The sequence below is a fragment of the Lutjanus erythropterus genome, chromosome 7 (genome assembly GCF_056507025.1).
Source record: "Lutjanus erythropterus isolate fLutEry1 chromosome 7, fLutEry1.hap2, whole genome shotgun sequence".
In the NCBI taxonomy this organism is placed as follows: Eukaryota; Metazoa; Chordata; class Actinopteri; order Lutjaniformes; family Lutjanidae; genus Lutjanus; species Lutjanus erythropterus.
In genome coordinates, this window is record NC_139323.1 from 38,513,850 (window position 1) to 38,536,723 (window position 22,874).

A 22,874-nucleotide genomic window follows, 5' to 3' on the forward strand; every position below is an offset into this window, starting at 1 on the left:
AATCACCTACAGTTCAGTGCACCTTTGTATTAAGTCAGTAAGATGCTGGCGTGTGCAAAATCTACATCACTGAACTACACAGAAAAATCTGATTATAAAATGAAGCGCTTCATTTGGAAGGTGAGATAAATCTTACTGCATTTGCAGCAACGTATGCATGATTCCCAACAGCAAGGTGACTTGACCACTGGTATCTATTAAGAGCCTTATTCTGATGATGGAAGTGATCTGCCACTGTTCAAGCTTTCTACTATCATCATCAGTAAAATATCATGGACAGGGTGCTAATAGACAATGCATGAAATACAAAATAAACTCTTTGTTGCATCTTTGTTAAATCACTTTTTGCTTTCTGAGAATATTTTTTGTAAGATACGATGCTGACAAAGTAAATACTGTCCTCACCAGCAGATTTACTGACTCAATGACATCCATGAAAACTTCGTTCTTCCTGTACTTGATGCCCTCTGACCGCCAAGACACGGCATTGGTGACGGTGGCAGGAGGTCGAGGAGCCCCGACTTCTAACTTATGACCCTGCTGGGTGATGTACCTGAAAGAGACGGAGGCAGAAAGAAGTTTCACAAATTCAGTCTCTAATCCTCCTGAGTGGAACGCCTAAAACTAACGGTCAAAGTCCTCGCTGCGATGCCCCAGGAAGACACACAACTTCTAATTTTGGAGAAATAAGATTCTTAATTTGAAGAAATCTGCAACAAACGGTGAGTCCAATCTCTCCTGAGGAGTCTTTTTATATTTTGCATTAATCACCCCTCATGACTTAAAAATAAATGAGCTGTTCCGGTGTGAATAAATTAAGGAAGCTTGGTATTCATCTTGTATGAAGATTATTCATGGATGTAATTGGAAAATGGAGATTTACATAAACCCATTGTGACTGCAGCCACAGATAATAATGGGACTGAACATGCGTTTGTTTACATGATATTAAACTATTAACTTAGGTAAATAAAACCAGCAGCATCAAGTGTCTTAAAGGGTTTTGAGCCACCAGAAGACGCTTTAATAGGTTTGAAGATTTGAACCTTTAATGGGAGTCCTTTCTATAAGAAATTCCATCGTTATATTTTTGTTGATGGTGCAAAATCTTCTGTTGGTATTTAGATGTGTTAGCGATTAAGGTCGAGATGTGAGAGGATTTTCAGTTAATGCTCATCAAGCCATTTAGTGACCGTCTGAGTCGCAGATAGTGGTATTGCTGCCAGCAGGTTCAGTTAGGGTTGCTCAGCTCTGATCTCCACCAAATCTTGCAGGGAAATATGTCTTTTTAGCGGCTAACTTTCCAGGCATTTGGTGCCTGGGCAAGCAGGGTTTTTGGAGCTTTTTCACTAAAAACAGCTGCCCTCTGTGCCTGGAAACGATGCCAGCGTGAGCTGTGAGAGTGAACCAAAAGAGTAAAACCATCTGAAAAATGCTAAGGCGCTCCACAGAGACTTGAGGAATCACAAAATCTGGTGTATTCATGTAATCCATTGCTATTATAAAAACATTTATTGGTGCAGCTTTGAAATAAATAAAGATGCAAGTGCATTCTTCTGCACTTGATTTGGCCTGTTTGCAAAAACAAATCAGTTCACTCTATTTATACATGATATTTATCTGTTGATCCATCTATCATTCACTGCACAGAGCTGTAAGTTGTTTCTCAGTGTGCAAGATGGAGAGCCAATTTGTTTCAACAATCCTCTGACTGTGTCCAGGGAGACATAATGACTTGTTATGAGAATAGGAGGGAGCTGTAATCAGATAAACAACATGTGACGAGGCTTGTTTTTACCCAAACACCTGCCCCCTCACCACTGTTTACTTCTCACTGGCCTCGTTTTCCACTGCAGAGCTGTCTCCTAAATGTTCACCTGGAATTCAATGCCTGAAATATTCACTCCAGATTGTGGCTATTAATTTGTTAGCAAGCTAACTGTATGTTGGCAGCATGAATTTTGTAACAGAAACAATAAATCAGATGTTTTTACAGTGTTTGACACTCGCCTAAACACTATTATTCTAGAAATGAGTGTGAGATGATTTATACACTAACCTGGACAGGCAGCATTTATAGAAAACAATTGGTGCTTTAGACACTTTGTTATAAACATTGTGAATTGCAGCTGTTGACCTGCACTTGGACCTTCTGTGGAGAAGTGACTAACAGGACAGGATACAGATGTTCTGCAGCCTCTGGTCTCCCTAAATTCAACTTCGTCAATTGTGCAAACGAAAATGCAAGCTAATATTTTATACTGGTAACACAAAAAAAGAAAAAACAGACAGATTGACAAGCAGATCCATCTCTAAAACAATCTTATCTCTTCTCTCTCTGTCTGCTGTTTTCTGTCTTTCTCCTCTCTTTTTTTCTCAGTTGTCCCTCACCTTTGTTTTTCCCCTCACAGGCCCGAGCATTTCTCTCACAGCCAGTGACTTACTGACCCAATGTTCCACATGAATCTGCTGTCCTCAACCGCCTCTGTTACAAAAAACAAAAAGAGGGAAAACTGCAAGGCCAGCTCTAACTAGCTAGCTCCAAACTTACAATTCAATTCTGGAGGACTGCATCTGTTTGGAAATTCTGGAGCCCCAAAAAATCTGTCTGCAACAAGGCGAGTGAAGTTGAACTACAACTAAAATTGTTTTAATGCAGACAAGGTGGCACATTTCAATTTTGGTACTTATTTAGAATTAAATCTTTCCACAAATGTCACTTATGATTCCCCATGTGTATGTGTATGCATGAGGTGTTTTTTTTTTTCAGTTTACTAAATACAGCAGCAGGAACGGTATGTGTGTTCCATATGCAGTTTCTAATTTGAGAGACGGGATGAATGTTCCTATGCACCAGTCAAACAGTCTGGGTATTAATAATGTGTCTGTCTTCTCCAGACTCACTTCCAGATTGCTCTGCACTACTGGTGGCCAAAATTGCAGAAATCAGTTTGTCACACTAACATGAGCTGCTGCTACATATTTGATATCAAGAATCTAAGGATAGACTGAGACACATTTGTGATTTTGGGCCACTGCGACGGCGCCGTCGCTTAGATCGCTCTGCTGTTGCTGTGCTTTCTGGGGTCTACTTCATTTCAGTGCACCGGTGCTCTTAACATGTAGCGATGAGGGCAGTGAAAACCACTCAGCAGCAGCAAACACATCATATCCCACAACACATCATTTCCTATTAATCTCCCTTGTTTGAGTTTGTATGAGCCATGTGGTCAAAGTAGGCGTGTGCACTGCTTTCACCACTTGAAAGAAACTGGCGGTACGATACGCATCATGATACAGGAGTTACAATTCAATATACTTATACTGTTAGCAATGTGATATATTGCAATTTTTCATCTAATGTCATGAAAACTGTCATAATATAAAGAAAAATCCACCAAACTGCACAAAATCTGATTTTTTGAGTTTTTTTCTGAGTTTTCTTTTTCATGCAATCAAGCGGTCGGGGGTTTAAGCACAACACAAAGTAAAATCTTTGCATGTATCATCATATCACGATCCAATGTTTTTGAGAATCAGCACAGTATCACAAAACATAATACTGTGATACTTAAGTATACTGATATATTCCTGCACCCTTAGTTTAAATGGTGTGCAGACTTTGCCTACTTGGCGCACAGCAGGCACACACCGGCGCTGCGGTAATGATGCAAACCCTGTCTCCTGGGCTGCAGACCAATTAGGAGCTTAATCAGCACTAAGTAACACACCTGGGCCTTGTGTGCAGTGTGAATATCAGCCAGACCTCAGGAAGATCTCTTCATCCCACACACCTCTGTGTTCTGGCTTTTGTTTCTGTTTCTTTGTTTCTACAGCACAATATCCATGCAGCACATCTTCACTCATCCACCGCCTTCACTACTGACTTTACAGATTCCTCCCAGTCCTTGTGTTCGATTATTTCCTTGTAAAAATTCGTAAACCTGTGGTGACATTACAGTTCACACTGAAACATTACTACAGTATATCAATTATTGAAAGCAGCCTCTCTCACTTCGACATCATTTAAGCGAGGATTTAATGATCAGAAGCTTCAGTTTTGTTTCCACGTGCGCATAATACTGCTGCAGCAACACACCCATGGGCGCACAGGTGGGCGCAAGCACATTTGTTACGCTGGGCGAGAAAATAACAACCATGTTGGTCAGAACATAACAACGACAACTGCAGTGTGCGTCACTTTGCACCAGGCAGAAGATAGAGCCCTTAATCTTTTTGGCCACTGTGGGGCAGTGGAGAGAAGTTGTGAACTGAAAACTGTGATATGTTGAGCTTGTCAGCAAACAGTTGTTTATTCACACACGCAACACTCATGGACCTACATTATCATGCATTGAGAGTTTTGTTTCCAGCAACCTGGTGAATGTAAGTCCAACATTCACTCTGTTTTTATCTCCACAAACTCCTGAGGGAAATATCTGGCTTGTTAGCAGCTAGCACTGTGTTCACCAGCTAGTTGCTAACTAGATCAAACTGCAGTTTGCTTAATGACAGCCTTTCAATGAGCTCAAACTTGCTATAAACCTCTCTAAAGCCAAGGGAAGCTTCAAGGATAATCCTCTCTAGGTTCATTCCTTGATTTATGAATGATTAATGAATTCAAAATATTGATTAAAGCCGCTCTGAACTGAGTTAATTGTGAGGTCAAGTGTCATGAACCTTAAAGCCAATTAAAGCCAACTGAACAAACCCAGACACTACCTGTGAGGTCTTGTTTTCAGTTCAACTGTATATTTCCAATCTAATGTCAACAACCAAAAATGCTAAATAAACAAGTCTTGGATTGACTGACGGATTGAGGCAACATTTTTCTCCCTTGTTTTCCGTGCCAGTTCCTCCCACCTACAGGGTTTTGAATGCATGTTGACACACAGCAAAAATCTGAAAGTTGTGAAAGATGAAAGGCGGCGACAAGTGGGCTTGGGGTCGACGTCGGGTTGTTTTGTTGCTTTGCCGTTTGTTCTGTTTTGCCCCGATTCTCCTCAGAAATGCTAATGAAAGGATCTGGAAGCGGGGGCTGGCAGCAAACTGACAGATTAGCATAACAACAGCAATCATAACAAACACACACATGCATGAAGGTTCATACGAAGACACACAAATGAACACACACATGCATATGCATCTCTGCAGTCTATCTTGCTGAGTCTCTTGAATCCACCCACCCACCCACACACAGACACACACAGACACACACACACACACACACACACACACACACACACACACACATACACACACACAAAACACATACTTTTACCAGGTAGTAAGATTTGTGAGGGGAAAAAAAAGTGTTTTTGTGTTGTTTGGGGCATGAAAAGGTCAGAGCACTAGAATAGCCTGCAGACACAGAGACACAGTGAATGTGTGTGTATACTGTGTGTGTGTGTGTGTGTGTGTGTGCACAAGAGAGAAATAACACTTTTGTGCGTCTCCTTGGAGAAGAGAAGAGCAGGGCTTTTCTGTCTGAGAGTCTCGAGTGTGTCCAGCTGACGTGTCATTGTGTTTGAGTGCCAATAGGAGCCTGGTAATTATCAGGCCTATTCAGACACCAAACACACATAATGTACACACACACACACACACACACACACACACACACACACACACACACACACACACACACACACACAATTCAACATCAGCCAAGCTTTGGTGCACAAACAGCACACAAAATTAAACATCAATCATGTTACTGTAAACAAAGCACCGTGCAAATTTGAGTGTTTCAAATATGAAGTTCACCATTAAAGGAGAAATCTATTATATATTTACTGAATAAAATTTTTTATTCTGGGCTGGAATGTGTGCTTCAGTTTGTCCTTGATCATATTTATCAAAATTAAAGGAGCGTGTGCATGCAACAATGAGCACAGCAGTCCTCATACCTTGTTGGTGCCATAGGCTGTATATTAAATAGGTTATAATCCTGACAGCAGAGAGGAACTGCAGGATGCACACAACAGATGCACACAACATCATAAACAGACAATAAGAAGCGAGGATGAGTCCTACACTGTAGGTTGAACTTTTAAGAGTCAGTTGTCTGTCAATGTAAAATTAAGCCTGTTATCCTGGAAATTAAAGCCCACTGCTTTAAAGAGTTAGGTGGGTACCTGTCTCACTGCCTGCCAAAGTCCACTAACATTTTGCTCAATTTTACATTAATAAACATGAACACCTCCAACAAGATTATTAATGATTTCTTACAACAGACCGTCAACAGACATTTACTCATTTGGTGAACATTTGGCATCAATCTGAACTCTAATTTATGTGAAATAGACACACAAAACAGTTAATCTGGTCCACAACAGATATTTCTAAAGGACGACACCGCGGCTGTAGTGTTGTCAGAGAAACATCACGGTCATTTTATGATTTATTACAGTGAATATTTCTCCATTAAAATTAGTGCCAAATACTCACAGAATAAGCAAGTGATAATGAGTCATAAGAAATCAATAATCCTTTAGAGGGAGTTGAAGTTTATAACGATTAAATTGAGCAATATGTTAATGGAGTCTGGCAGGCAGTGAGACAGGCAGCCACTGAACTCCAGCTCCAAAGTTTTCAGGGTAACAGGCTTAGCTTGACATTGACAGAGAACTGGCAGTTAGAAACAACTGTTCAACTTACAGTCGTCTCTTGTTGCACTTGTCTTGCTCTCCTGCAGCCTGCCTGAGCTTTCTCACATCCTGAGAGGAGCAGTGGGGTCAAACAAGTCGCTTCAACTGCTACATACTGCTCCTTTAATTAGCAGCATGTTACTACAGTACTGTTAAGTGAACGCTGAGCTTTTCCCGGGAAACAAATGCCTAGAGGAGGCAAAACAACCCACTGTATTCTATGGACGCAAAACACTTATGGAGCCCAAGAAATGGTGGTTGCTTCACTTCATTTCACTCCCTGAACAAAGTTCCACCAGTCTTTATGGTTTTAGTCACCAGCTGCACTTTGTTGAATGAAAAACAACAACAAAAAAAAAAAGCCAAAGACACTCAAAACAGATTCATTGTGTGCTCTTACTCCATATCTGCTGGTCACTATGAAACACAAAGCTTTTATCTCAGTGAAAAACTTTCATGTTTTGTTCCCTGATGGATGATACAGGTACCACTTGAGCTAATGTGGCTGCATTAAAATCAAACTGGAGTGCAGCAATTATGGCCTTTGAGAGTCTGAAACTTCAACCTCATCAGTCTGATTAACGCTCTACTTAAAATGCCAGAACACAGCGCCAACACACATAACTGATCCAGGTTTTGTTACGTCTACAAATTTAGACTTCTCTTATGGTGGCACCTTTACAAAAATAAATTCTACAGAAACACCTTCACTTTTAAGGGGCAGTTCACTCCAAAATCATTAATACATATTTTTCCTAATAGTTGTCTTACTCTTGTAGGATCTTGCTGTCTGTTGTCTGAGGGAAACCAAAGTCCATCACTTCGTCCATCAGCTCGTACACTGTCACAAAGTTGTCACGAATACTCTCCTCTTCAAGCTCCTTAAAGTACTCCTTAAATACCTACAGGCACAACCAAGGAAACACAGTTTGACACATGTTATACTACAGCTGATATATTATTTGGAAATCTTTTGGCTGTTGTCACGATTTTTGCTTTAAGTGTAAATTAATGCCATCTACCGGCTGTATTCAAAAAGCAAAATGCTGCGTTTCCACTGCATGACACGGCTCAACTTGACTCTTCTCAACCTTTCAACTTCATTTGTGGAAGTTGTGGATGATGGCGTTTTTTTTAGCATCGTCTTGGTCGAGGTTTTAACAAGCCGAGTCAATAGTAAAAGGCAGAGTGAAAACACTCCAGTTCACTGACTGTTCAGAGAGAACAGTCACTAAAATTGTGGCTTGCTAAACATAGACATCCTGCATGCCGACTGCAAATTGTGACCACGATTATTTTTATTCACTCAACCCAGATTTTTGAGTAGAATTACTGCTTCAAGGTTTTATGCCTCTGTCAAGCAGTAAAGTTGCCGTTTACATCAAATATATTCCACTGGATAATTTCCAGACAGTATTTTTACAGATTAGTACACTGATAAAGGACTGATAAAGAGCTGAACATTATGTCACAATGGGGTTGACCTTTGACCTTTCAGGTATGCAGTGTTATCACTTCATCGGTTTATCCTAACAGACAGTTCAGTGAAATGTTCTCGTAATTAGATTCTTGAGTTATTGCCAAAAACATGCTTTGTGAGGTCACAGTGACCTTTGACCTTTGACCTAATCAGTTTATCTTTGAGTCAAAGTCTTCAGTTGTACCAAGTTTTAAGAAATTTCCTCAAAGCGTTCTTGAGATATCATGTTCACAAGAATGGGACAGACAGACACACCGATGGACAGACGGTTGTTGCAGGTGCAGAGGCATAAAAATGGCTGCCAAAAATGGTTTGCGGTTTAAAAATCAAGCAAAAATTAAAAATCAAGAAAGGCACCTGGTACCAAAAGTGCTTAGTCGAGTCGAGCTGAGTCATACCATGCAGTGAAAACAGTCTAAGACTTACAGTTGCACCTCACGTAATCTGGTTGGCCGGTCTCAATCACAGAAAAATCATACTATGATCAGTGAAAATACTACTTTCTGATTCGTCTACAACAAATCTGGAACATATACACAGACATACCTGGACAATTTTATAAAGAAAGGAGTACACCAGAGCAGCGTTGGCATTCTTCTTCGTCATCGCCACCACTACAGAAAAAGACTGTTAAGAAATAACTGTGCATCTACAAGTGACAGACACAGTATCTGTGTTAAAAAAAAAACCCTGCAAATTGTTGTGAACCAGAAATGGACAAGCTAGAAACATGTAGTGAACATTTTTAGCTACTGTGAGTGGTTGTGAGATGAATGCAATGACATACAAAGTTAGCAGGATGCATCACACTCACAAGCAATTGAGAACATGGCCACAGGGAGGTAAAACAGCTCAGTTGTCTAATGCAGAGCGCTGGGAATAGCACTTACTCACAACTGCAATATCGTGCTGAATTAATAATGTGTAAGGAAGTTTGACTGCCCAATCTCACATTAGGAAAGGAGGATATACAGTACAGTGCATAACACATCACAGTGAATCTGTGTTCAATTTTTCAGCTGGCTGTGAAACATGGTGCGATGAAACAGAAGCAGAGGATGTGCCTGCTGCAGAGACCTGGAGCACAGAACTTCCTACAGCTAATGAACAAGTCCGTTCAGATCTATATTATATGCTATAAATCTATACTATGCTTTAAAAAACTGTACTGTAGTAAATTGGTGAATTGACATAGGTTCTTTTTCAAAAGACACAGAGAATCACATTAAGACCTGAACTCAAAATGGATACAGTAAAGGTTGCTGTGTTTGATCCACAGGAAGTGCGAGGAGCCATGGCTGACCATAGGTGTCATCTCAGCGTCCTCTTCTCTCTTCAACAGGATGGGCATGAAGTGGTCGATCTCATTCATGTCCATGTTCCCCATGTAGTTACGGCAGATTAGCACCTGGATTCAATGTGAAGAACAAAAATATAGAGGCAGGAGACATTATTATAGAGGTGCACAACCCGGTCATTAAATATTCATGGGTTTTGGCCAAGATGCCAAAGCTGAGCAGTCAGATGCTTCAAGAAGCACCGGCTGACTACAAACCCTAACCTCAGGGATGGGAATGACTCCATTTTCCAGGGTCATCTCAAAAGAAAATGGGCAAACTGTGTTTCCAGCTTGAATATCTGATGATAAATGATGAATGGCCACCTTCTCAACATGAAAAAGGATCTTATGCCGACTTCAGCAGAGAGTCTGAAGAGAGTCTCAGGTTTGAAACGGAGGCGAACAGAGTGAAGAAACTTAATCAAAACACTGGTTAAAGGTTTAGACGTCACACAGTTGCACTGGGCCCTCGCGCTCTGAGGCAGCGGTTCCCAAACAGGGTGCCGAGGGACAATGGTGTGCCGTGAGATAAGCGCAGGTCTGCTGTTCATTCTGTGACAACCACACATTCTTATTGCAATATTCAACCATAAAAAGTTAAGAATTCATTTTAAATTTATTATATCAGTACTTTGTACACACTCTGAGGCAAATTCTATACCCTAAAAAAAGTTCTCAAAGCAGAGGTTTTGGGCGTTTGCGCAGGATGGTGGGAATTATTAAGTGTGACACATCAAAGGCCCTGATTGACTGACTCCAGGAACTCTGCATCTGATTGGCGTGTGCCTTGAGTTTTTGGCTTGTCCTTTGGAGTCCGTCGGGCAGAAAAAAGACACACAAGTTTAAAACAATGTAGCCGTCACTGCCTAAATACTACCATGCGTCCTTTATGCTAGCATGGATGTAGCAATACTTCCACTAGAGGGCATCGCTCAAAGTCAAAAGCTACCCCAAAGAAGAAGAAGAAGAGTCAAAAGTTTCTGACAACATGGCGATGCTGGAGGAGGTTGTAAAAACGTACCTCTTGAGAAAGAGGCAGAAGCGGAGGCAGTGTTATAGACACCAGTGGTCAACAAAACGTCATTTCCAAAACTTGAGGATTTAAAAACTTCTTCTTCATGTTCGGCGGTCATGTCTTGCTTGAGTGATTGGCTACACAGCAACACTTCCCCCACAGCTACCAGGCGTACTGCTTCCTTTCTTCCATATCCTTAAGCTTTCAAAAAATGTGCACAAATATGAAAGAAATGAATGCAGAATACCGACTCTGTATGAGTATCTAACCTAGAGCATGAGCCTTTAGCCTTGTTTCAGTAAAACCACTTTCCTTACACATGCCCACAGCATTTGAGCAAACTTTGAGGGCCAGCTGTCCCAAAACTGTATGGAATATCAAACATCCAAAACAATAACTTTTTTCCAGCTTGGTCCAGAGATGTCCTGTGCCAAATTTGGTCATGAATGCTCAACATTTGTAGAAGGAGTGGCGAAAAAAAATTGATCAAGACCAAATGGCGAATGGATGGATTCGTACGGACCCAGCGATCAAGACCAATTTTGTTTCTGAGACTTATGGTTCAAAAGTTACAGGGTATTTTTTGTTATAGCGCCACCATCTGGCCAAGTCTTCGCTTGGGTCCTCAGCAATACACCCAACAAATGTGGCATCAATCAGATTATGGTTTTAGGGATATACAAAGGACACACATACAGACAGATATCCCTTCCTTCAGAGTTGGACGGCTTTCCACAACCCTCCAAAAAGAGCAAGGACCTGTTTGTGCTGTAATAAAAGATGGCCGTGGGCTTATAAATAAAGCTACCAACCTAGTAAAACACTTGTAGACATGTCTATCAATGCAGCCTTTCCCAGTACTAAAAACAGAGCCTCTTATGACTGCACACGTTCTGTTCTTTTGTCTCAAGTGTCACTAGAGAACTTGATATTTCTGCCTGTTCTTTAGTGGGTTTCTCCTCGAATGACTGGCTGAATGTCAATGCAAATGCGGAGTCTATGAAAGACACCCTCTTTCTTTGAATGTAAGAGACTGACACTCTGACATTTACTAAACACACATTTACTAAACACACAGTTGAACCGGAAGTCGGATGCCTCCTGGGCGCCTGCCTAGGGAGGTGTTCCGGGCATGCCCCACTGGGAGGAGGCCCCGGGGAAGACCCAGGACACGCTGGAGTGACTACGTCGCTCGGCTGGCCTGGGAACGCCTTGGGGTCCCTCCGGAACACCTGGAAGAAGTGTCCAGGGAGAGGGAAGTCTGGGTGTCCCTGCTCAGACTGCTGCCCCCGCGACCCGGCCCCGGATAAGCGGAAGATAATGGATGGATGGATGGACAGTTGAACCACTTTCTGCAAACAAACTCCACTGAGGACGCAATGAAAATATAACACAAAAGAAAAAGAACGACACGTGTCCACACAACAAAAAGATGACCCAGAAACTCAAGTTACACTGCAAAACACCGCACTTGTGTTGTGTTAAGTCAACACCAAAATGTACATATTTATATCAGTTAGTCTAGTTGCAGATTGTGTTTAAGACTGACGTTCACAACATTTCTAATCAACCTACAATGTTGACAAGCATAATTTGATTTAGCCCTGAGAAATCTACACATTCACAACAAGATGAGTCAGCAGTCTTGCTTGAGTCTAGACACACAGAGTGAAGTGAAGAAAGAGATCAAAGCTTCATCGCTTGAGGGATCTAGATGACACACACTCATGCACAAAGCTTCCCCCCTTTTTTAATAGAGGAGGTTGCTGCATGGGGGTCACACAGGGGCAGATACAACAAAGGCCAGAGGAAATAAGAAATAAAAAAAAAAGGAAATGCCAGGAAAGTAAAGTAATCTAGGGGAGAAAAAAGGATATGAAGAGGCCACCGCTCTGCTTCTGTGAGAGGAGACTGAAACCACAGAGCGAAGAGTTCAGAGGTCACCGCAGAGAGAGAATGAGGTATAGACAGTTCTTTGTTGCAGTACTGAGGGCCCCCGGAAAAGCATACAGAGGATTCACTTTGTAGTTCTGGAGGTAAACTTTGATAGAAAATCAAAGAGGCAAAAATATTCAAAACTGCTAATTCAGGCTTGCCATTGTTGTCGCTGGTTATTCCGTCAGACGTCTGTCTTCAGGGCACGAACAGGACGAGATCAGCAGGTTTCATGCAGAATACATACACACAACCAGTACTGATTGACTGAGCGAGGTGGGGCGCTCAGTTCATCGCCAGGCTGACACAGCAACAATTGTTCACACTCACATCTGAGCAGTTTTCCAATTAACCCATTCTGTGTGTCTTTGGACTGTGGGAGGAGGCCGGGGCACCTGGAGGGAACCCATGCAGTCACGTGGAGAACACGTCCGGCCACGGAAACGCCTCATCCAGCTCCAGCCTGTGGGGTTTCACCTCTGAACCTTCTCGCTGCGACATGACAGTGCTCACAACTGCACCACAATGTGCACCTTGTTAGCAAGTAAAAAGTTCTTTTTTTTTTCAAAACAATGAATCGCTGAGTCAGTCCACTGAAACTTAATCAGCAATTTCAATACCTCTGGGCATGCACAGATACCTGCATCAGGTATCACTGAGATACTGTCCTCATACTCGTCCTCTTAAAACTACTCTGACCTCATCACACCCGATGTAGCTCCTTCAGCACAAGCAATTTGATAAAACATGTAAAGAATCAGCAGGATGCAGAATTCAATGAGAAACGGCAACAACAATTTGTTACAAATTACAGTTAAATTCCAGTCATTGTAAGAACTGTAATGGCATCATTAAGTAGTAATCGGTATCGGCAAGAACCTAAATGTAAGTACTTGTACTTGGTCTGAAAAAAAAAGTGGTATCCCTAGATACTTGTTTGACTAGCCATTTATTCATCAAGGAAAAAGATAACTTCAAGCTTCAAGTTTATATCATTTCAACTGAATATCTTTGGGTTTTGAACTGTTGTTGGCCTGAAAAAACAAGCAATTTGACAAATTATCTTGTGGTTTTGAGAAACTGTGATTCCACTAAATGATTGATCAATAATTGCTATTTGCATCCGTTTATAAAATGCACCCTTTATAAATTAAAAATGCTTAACAACAAAGCAGTCATCCACAACACACACTTCAGGGTTGTTTCAGTATCGATGCCACTACTGGAAAAAGCCTCAAATACTTCCTAAAATTCTGGTATCGGTATCAGCGAGTACACAGGTCGATGCACTGATACCACATCATTTATTAACGCTGCTATATGCCTTCTTTTTCCTCCCAGGATGGCAAAGTCATGTTCTGTGGCATTCAGTCTTTCTGTGTTTTAGTTAAGTTTAACCTGAGCAAGATCACACCTTCATGATGTCAGTGGTGGAGAGAGTACTGAAAATCTGTACTCAAGTACAAGTACTGTTACGTTGCTAAAATATTACTCAATTACAAGTAAAAGGTCTGGTGTTAGAAATATACCCAAGTAAAAGTACAAAGTATTCAGCACTAAAACTACTCAGAGTATTAGTTACTTTTAATCATTGATGTCAGTCACCTCTCAAAACTAGAGCTGCATTTTCCTTATTCAACAGTTGAAAACACTAATAATCAATTAATCATTAATAATTTGTAAGATACTAAACATGTTTCCCCATTTGCAGTTCTTTTTTTGGTCATTTTTTTTTCTAAGGATGTTTACAAATGGCTCCGCCAGAAAAAAACAATGTAATTACTTCCGTGTCTGTTGATTAAATATCCATGAATACATTTTTAATTTGTAAATTCTCAACAGCAATTCATTGATTTATGATTAATCATTAACATCCTCACTCCAAATGTGTGTTGTCGCAGCATTTTGTTTTGTTTTTCATTTATGTGTCGTTGCTTTCATTGGCCCGTTTGTGATCAGATCATCTGATTGAAAGTTTTGGACATTAATTCAAACTGTACTCAGTACTCAACTATGATTTTAATAGTAACTAAGTAGATCACATCTTGCAATGAATACTTAAGTATGAGTAAAACTACAGACTTGAAAATCTACTCACAAAAATACAAGTACCCCCCAAAAACACTACTTAATTACAGTGATTTGAGTATTTGTAGTAGTATTAGTCACTTACACCCCTGACAAATGTTAAATGATAAATAATAATAATTCACAATTTTTTAAAACACTTGTCTTGTATCGTGTACTCAGTATCGGCAGATAATGCAAAGTTCAGGTATCAGAATTAGTGTCAGGAAAGAAAAAGTGGTATCGAAACATCTCTACACTAAACAAGGGCCTAAAAAAAATTGCAGAGCGAAAGTGAAACACCAAGACTGCGTGTTGGTTTCACAGACATATCAGTTACAAAGATCAGTGATGACTTGAAACTTCTGAGTTGGAAAAAATTAGTTGTAAAGAGCAAGACTACTTTCTGATTAAGACCAGACATCAAGTATCATTATCACTGTTTCAGTAACTCCCTGAGATTAAATCAAACACATTTACAATGACAGGTTTCTTACCGACGGCTCCATCAGACATTCTGCTGTTTCTAATGACCTTTTCACACCTGAGAGTCAAAAGCAACATTACGTTGTCTGGATTTCATTTGGTTAGTTTTAAGGTGGTTTCACAACAACCTTACAGGTGTGAAATCTCCCTGCTCCTCACTGTTGATGATTTTAACTCCAGCTTCACCATTTCTGTCGGCTAACTCCACAGGTGAAAACTGGATTTGATAAAAGATAAAAGCTCGGTGAAACGTAAGCGGTTCGTGCCGTATGAGGCTGGAAGCTGCGACAATTATCCCAACTACAATCACGAGAACCATTTAGAACAGGTTATGTCTCACCTTTAGGATATTTGTCGGTATTCGTATGTATGTCAGTTAAACTCAGATTAAAAAGGAAAACATCAGATAGCAGCGTACATTCAGGAGAGGCAGAACACATCAAACAGTTCATACCTCACACAAACAGTTAGCATATTTCATGCCCCAGAGCAGAACGCAGCTACTTAATAATCCAGGTCTCATTAAATTCTACTGTGAGTGTGTTACTGCCAACTTTAGACTCTGTACAGGCTGATAAACTGCGTCGGCATTTACAAACATTTACTACAAATTATATTACAACCACATCCTTTACATTCAATCATATATGACAAGTAGCTCAAAGGGTGGTTCTTGGTAGAACCTTTAATAAAGGTTCCAATTGGAGAGTTCTACCAAGGACCCAACACAAGACGTTCGAGAAAGGTTTCACCCAGAACTCCCTATGAGAGGTTCATAAATAACAAATAACCCTTTTATGATGTAATGGTTCCACCCAGAACCCTCTCCACGGGTTCTAGCCAGAGGCTTTCCACCCTCTTGGAGGTAACAAGAACCTAACCAGAAAGGTTCTGCTGAAAACTTTTTTTTAATATTCCAAGTTCTACCAAGAACCCCTTTACGGTACAAAGATATTATCTAGAACCTACCAGGGGAGTTCTTTCAAGAACCCCTTTATATTCCAAGGGTTTTATATAGGACCTACTCAGGGAGTTCTATCAACAACCCTTTTATATTTGAAAGGTTTTATCCAGAACCTACTCAGGGAATTCTACCAAGAACCCTTTTACGGTCCACATGTATTATCTAGAACTCACCAGGGGAGTTGTTTCAAGAACCCTTTTATATTCCAAGGGTTTTATCTAGAACCTACTCAGGGAGTTCTACCCACAACCCTTTCATATTCCAAAGGTATTATTTAGTTCTCACCAGGGGGGCTCTACTGAGAACCCTTTTATATTCCAAGGGTTTTATCCAGAACACACGCAGGAGGTTCTACCAAGGACTTTTTTACTTTCCAAAGGTTTTATCAAGAACCCACTCAGGGGTTCTACAAAGAACCTTTTAATATTCCAACAGTTTTATCTAGAACTCACATGGGGCATTCTACTGAGAACCATCTAACATTATGGTACCAGGAACTTTTAACAAACAATCCTTGAAGAAGTCTTTTTTTTTTTTTTTTTTCCAAAAAGGGTTCTTCGGATGAAAATAGATTCTTAATGGAACCCTTGGTCTTGCAAAGAACTCTTGACAAACAAATGGTCCTGGGTAGAACCTCACTCCTTCAGGAGGAGCCCTTGTGGAACCCTTATTTCTAAGAGTGTAGGACTTAAGAAGCCATATTCAAAATGGTATTTTCTAGCACAGTACTTCTTACTGTGGTGATCCGTCTTTACTGGAAGTCTTGAAGAATCACTGTTTTTGTTGTTCTGCTCAAATTTCACAGAAACAGAAACAAGATCTTTCCTCTTAAACCCACTGGTGACCTTATCCTTCACCAAGGCATATTCATCCCGGGGATTTAGGGGAAGTTTGTTAGTGGGACACAAAAGGCAATCAGTGACTGTTTACAGTGTGTGAAATCAATAGGAACCACTCACTGACCTCTACAGTCAAACAGCAACCAGAAAAAAACCCCAGCAGACTGTATCATCACTGGAAGGCAAACAGGAACAGAAAAAGCTTCCACAAAGCTCTCGTCAGATTGTATTACTCATCACCCGTTTGGAAAAGGATCGCAAAAGTAAATGCTCATCATCACTCTGAGAAAAATATTGCAGAATAATGATGATATGTTAGAGTCAGTGCTGCTGGGAGTTCACAGTAGCTGACTTATAGATGAAAATAAAGACACATTGAAGAGATGCAAGAACACAAAAAGACGCCACTGATGGTCTCTCAATTGCAGCCATTTAACATTGTGCACGCTCACAGTGCTTCTTTTTCCAAACAGCAGCTCTGTGAGGCTGCACAGAGGCACAGCAGTGTATCGAGCTAAAACCCAACGTCAGCATGTTAAAGGGACAGGTCGTGTTTTTTGAAGTAGGGTTGTATGAGGTAATTGTCCTCAGTCGGTGTGTCATCTACAGTAGAAGCAGCAGAAGTGCGCAGTATATTTAGAATATTTTCACCACTTTACCTTCCTGTCGGACAGCCTTTTCTGCCTGGAAACAGCCTTCATATAAGCTTGCTAAGCTTGCTTGTCTAGCGCTGCCTTGACCAATCAGTTTGTTTGTAATATTGAGTATCTTCTGTGTTTTAAAGGGGCAGTTCGGATTTGGATACCTCATTCAACGCCTCTCTGAACTAACCATCTAAATATGGCCACAGTGATGATGCTAAAATGCTGAAGTTTAGCAGGTATGTTTACCATGTTTACCAGCAAAGTTTAATGAGTCTGCATGCTCAAATTTGATAATTAATAAGCACTAAACACAAAGCGCAGGTAAGGCTGATAGCCATTAGTTCTGCAAATGTTTTGTCATAAATATCTGCAAAACACGAGGCTACATGAGAAGTGAGGAGATCAGCAGAGACGGGAGGATTTGTCCTCTTAGGACCACAAACGTCTGCACCAAATTTTATGTCATATCTTCTATTGTTTTTTTGGAGATATTTCAGTCTGGACCAAACTGGCCGTCTCTGGGGAAAAAAAATGGGAAAATCTAGGTCTGACCCAAATGCTTCAAAGCTTCTACCATTACCATGGTAACCAACGTACAAATCATTATTAAAATGGTGGGGTTTTTTGGGGGGCATTTGAAGAGAGGAAAGACATGTTGTGTCAGCTACACCAAAAAAGAGGTTAAAGACTGATAAAGAGTGAGAAATGGAGCTCTTCTCTGGCATTTCATCAACCACCAGTATGATCAGCCTGATATTGGTCTATCACAGCTTTATTGATCTATATCCATATATGTTGTGCCTATATGAAAACTTTTTTTCCCCACACACTTTAAAGGCAACATTTTACATATATTTGAACTACTGTCTTAATTTGGGTTTAAAACAGACACAGATTTGGTCTTTATTTGTGCGTCAAGTACAAATCTTTAAACTGTAAAATATCTTGTCTCTAATACATATCTTTGCCACTGATGATGCAAAAAAATTACTATAATTATTAAAAAATACAATTCATGTTTATATTCTGTATATTAAATTCTGTATAAACAACATTAGCAAATATAGACTACCGTTATCGGAATGTGTTTTTAATTTCCTAATACTGGTATCAAAAAAACCCAGTATCGGCTGGGGTCTGCGTAAAACCTGTGCATATAAAGTAGGCAGGCAGGTGTACATCAGCAGACAGAACAATATCTGCGAGCAGAAAAGTAAACACGAAAACCTGTCAGGTTGACTTTTGAGACTTCGGAGGCGAGGATGGACCAGACAGTGGCTGATGTCTTCCCTCCTGTCCTCATCTCTCAAATGACTCATTTACAATAAAAGTATGACAGCCACCCCAGTCAAAGCTTTCAATATTTGTGGATATTAGCCTCAAAAATGTCCTAATAATCAGTTTATACTTGTAGCCCGAGTATGAAGAGACTGAACTGATAAATGAGTCAGTCTTGTCAGTCAAAATACAAAAGTTAAGAGCTGTATCTTCTCTGGATCCACTGCTGTGATGAAGAAACGTGCTCATGACAACCCAAAACGTCTGCTTGAACATGTCCTCTTATTAAAAATTCTACTGTGAAGCACTGGGAACAAATGACACCATGCTGATTTCAATAGTCTGACATTTCAGTCTGCAGAGCTGGTCCCAGCAGCCAGCAGTGTGCGGCCGAGTGCCCAGGAGCTACAGCGTACAGGGTGGAGGGACAAAGGGCAGAGGTGGAAGCTGGCTTCTGCAGCAGCTCTGTGTTTTCAGCTGCATCTAGAAATAAGTATAATGGAGTGACCAGTCTGTCTGGACATGACTGGTTTTGGCTGGTGTCTACAAAGATGCCTACATGATTATTTTTATCCACGGTGCCATTTTCAATATTTTAACCCTCTTTTGCATTCTAGCTTAGAGGATTTTTAATACAGCAGCTGATTTTTCTGCTTTCTAATAGAGGACAGAGGCCTTTGTCCGGTCAGGACAGAGGGAGGAGGAGGAGGACTGTAGGTGAGGAGCTTTCTGACTCGCCTCAGGCCAGAGATAGACAGATAGATAGATAGGGAAAAGCAGAAAAGAGAAAACCTTTAATCTGTACAATCAGACATCCGAGCTATGAGGGACTGATCCTTTTCCCTGATGGGTGTTGTCAAGCGTAAGGCTTCTTCAGCAATTCCTTTTCTTGCCCTCAGATAAATTAACCCTGTGAGATTTGGACGTAAAATCAGAGCAAGTGAGAAATACTGAAAATTCATTCCGTACTATGGAATACATACCATAAAATGTAAATGCATGTTTTTTTAAAATTTCAGTTGCTATTAGGGCAGCAACTGTGAATTATTTTAATTATATAACTAATTATGAATGTCATGTTTTGTTTGACCAGTAATCAAAACCCCAAAGATATTCAGTTTACTATGCTATTAAAGCTGCAGTAGGCAGTTTATTTTTAGCATCATTTGGCAAAAATTCCATAATAACCTTGTGGCATATAATGGTATATAAGCATAGAAGTGGTTTGGGAGAAAACTAGACTTCTGCTCCTCCTCTTGGTTCTGTTTTCAGGCTTTAGAGAATCTGACAAGTTGACAAGTTGGGAATGAAACTCAACAGTGAACCATCTTTCTTCAGGGTCTCTTACTGCACATTTAAAACTGAAGCAACTTGCAGAAAATTAATCAGCAAGTATTCTGATAGTTAATTCATCATTTTTAAGCAAAAAATGCAAAAAACAAAAAAAAAATCACTCATCTCAATCTTCTCAAATGTAAATATTTGCTTTTCTGAGGCTTCAGTAAGTGAACATCTTTGGGTTTTGGGCTGTTCACAGGGCCATTTTCCACTATGTTCTTACATTTTTATAGACCTAGTGATTAAGCAGTAAAATAATCTGCAGAATAGTTGATCATTTAAAAAAAAAAAAATAAATAGTTAGTTTGCAGCTCTAAAATATAGAGATAAAAATCCTCACATTTGAGAGGCTGGCACTAGAGAATGTTTGGCTTGAAAAAGAAAAATGACAGTGAACATTTACATTTAAAAAAAAAAATGTTGCTGATTAATATTCAGTTGACTGCTTTATCAAGTGGTCTTAAAGATATGGTCCGGGTGGTCCAGGGTCCCCAGCAAAATGAGAAATAGCATATTTTAACTTTTTATCACATTTTTTTTAGAAGCTGGAACAAAAAGAGAAGAAATAGGATGACTGTTTTGACTGATTGTAACTTATACTGACTGACTAGGAAGACGTTATTATCTTCAACAATAATAAATCCTCTCAAATTGTTTTTTCTAGGTATAATACGCATGTATTGTAAGGTCCTTTAAATAAAAAAGTTAATCGGTTAATGTTGCCTACAAGCTCTCATGTCCAGACATAATTTCTGCCTGTATTTTCATCATTTCTTGTTATATTGGTGTAATTTATCTGGATAACCTTCGTCAGCTGCAGGGAAGTTAAGTTTTAAACTTTGAAATAGGACACATCACTGACAATGAAGGCTGCATGGCTGCACAAGAACAAGCCCTCATTCTGTGTACAGTGAACATTTGTGAAACGAGTTTGGCCAGTTGAGCCTCTCTTCCTGACTGCTCTCTTATATCACACACAGTAGTAAACTAAGTCTGGTCTTGCAGGAAACTGAAGTAGTCTGGGTTTTTTTTTTTGCACAGTTGCTTCAAAACATCAATAAAAATTAAATATCCTTAAATTCTGTGACATTTCTGGACTTTATAAGAGCGATCCTACTCCTCTCTTGAAGCAGGTGCTTCCCTGATGTCAACTTCCTCTCCTCAACAACAAGTCGCCACAAACTTACCTTCCCCTTCAGGTCGAGGATAAATATCGCCGACGCCGACATGTTGGTGGAGAAAAATCCTCGAGAACAAGAATCAGCCGAGATTTAAAAAAAAAAAAATCTGGGTCTACTGTAAGAAAATGGGTCACTTAAAGGGAATAATGTTCGCTCCCATCATCCTCCTTCCTCCTCTCCTCCTCTCTCTCTTCAGTCGCTGCTGCATTCAACTGAAATTCGCTGCTTTTCCGGACCCACAATCAAGTTAACCGCAATAAAACAAACACAACTTCCTGCTGTGAGCCGAGGGAAGTTTTTCCTTTCATTCACCAAAGATTAAGCATAAAAAAACTAACTGTATTTGAGTCATTTTTCAGATACGTGATTTTTACTTGAGTAATCCCATTTTATGATTTTTTTTTACCAGCCTGATAGCCTTTATTCCACAGCTACAGTTACTTTTCATATGAGAAACAGATATTATAGACATGATTATACATATACTTACAAACAATATATAATATATAGGCATTTGAAAATGTTTCATTGTTATAAAACAGTTAAAATAATCTCCAACTCCACCAACATTCAAGAACTGCTGATATTAATGCATTAAAAGTGGACCTCCATCCAAGCACATTTCAGTACAAATAATTCCGTGCTTTTAAATAAGTTTTATTTTTAATAGATTATTTTTCACCATGATAACTGCTTTTGCTTAATCAAAAAACTTAATTAAACTTAATTTTGAATAACAGGTACAATTTCACAATAAAATATAAAACCAAAACACACAATGATTTTGTGAAATATAATACATTATTTCAGATTAAACTGTCTAAACAGAATATAACATAATAATTAATAATTCAGTTAAAATAATAATAACAATAATAATAAACAGATGTAAAACATTGTTATTAATTTGTCAACAACAACAACAACAACAAAAACAAAAACAACAACAACAACAATAATAATAATAATAATAATAATAATAATAATAATAATAATAATAATAATAATAATAATAATAATTACATAGAGGGACCCGTACAGATGGTACCAGATATGTTTCATATGGGATTATACATATCACACCATGAAAATGTTCCAAACCACATGTTTCCCATCTGTAAAGAACATGTTTAACATGTGAAAACAGATATATCACATTTGAAATGTATGTGTTTTTTCTGTAATTTTTTCTCTAAATCTCTCAGCACTGATGAGTACATGCATGTACTAATTAATTAAGAAATCCAGTTGTACAGTGTAATCCCTTTAGTGTTTTATACTGAGGTGATGAGGCACATCAATCAAATAATCTTCATTTAAATTAGGCGCGGTGGGGTGCGTTTGTTTTAATTTGTATTACACGCATGCACTTTTATTTTGAAGGCGTAATCGCTGTTGTTCCGGTTTGGCTCCGCCTCGTCCGTGTGAACTTGACGCGCGGTGTTTCCGGGTTAGGATCTCGCCTGACAGCCGCACGCGGACCTGTCAGACCGCTCTCGTCAGCCGGACGCTGTGTGAGGCTCCAGGCTCCTCGTCCAGACACAGTGTCAGGCTTCATTACTGCTGCTGAACCCACTGCTGTAAACTTTAAACAGGAAGGTGAGACGGTGTGTGACGACGAGTCCTGTCTGTGAGCACCACGACCAGAAACTGTGGCC

The 22,874-nt window shown here is 39.8% G+C and overlaps 1 protein-coding gene across 1 annotated transcript in view; it reads right to left on the reverse strand.

The window, feature by feature from the left end:
• Positions 1–21,472, reverse strand: part of ap1m3 (adaptor related protein complex 1 subunit mu 3) — a 44,959-nt gene extending 23,487 nt beyond the window's left edge. Inside the window, exons 1-5 of the mRNA XM_084723711.1 lie at positions 21,223–21,472; positions 9,382–9,538; positions 8,677–8,744; positions 7,422–7,552; positions 406–553 (exon numbers count right to left, since the gene is read on the reverse strand). Of these exons, the coding sequence (XP_084579837.1) occupies positions 406–553; positions 7,422–7,552; positions 8,677–8,744; positions 9,382–9,538; positions 21,223–21,264 (546 nt within the window). The 5' untranslated portion in view covers positions 21,265–21,472. The remainder of the gene's footprint in view (positions 1–405; positions 554–7,421; positions 7,553–8,676; positions 8,745–9,381; positions 9,539–21,222) is intronic.
• Between the last annotated feature and the right edge of the window lie 1,402 nt (positions 21,473–22,874).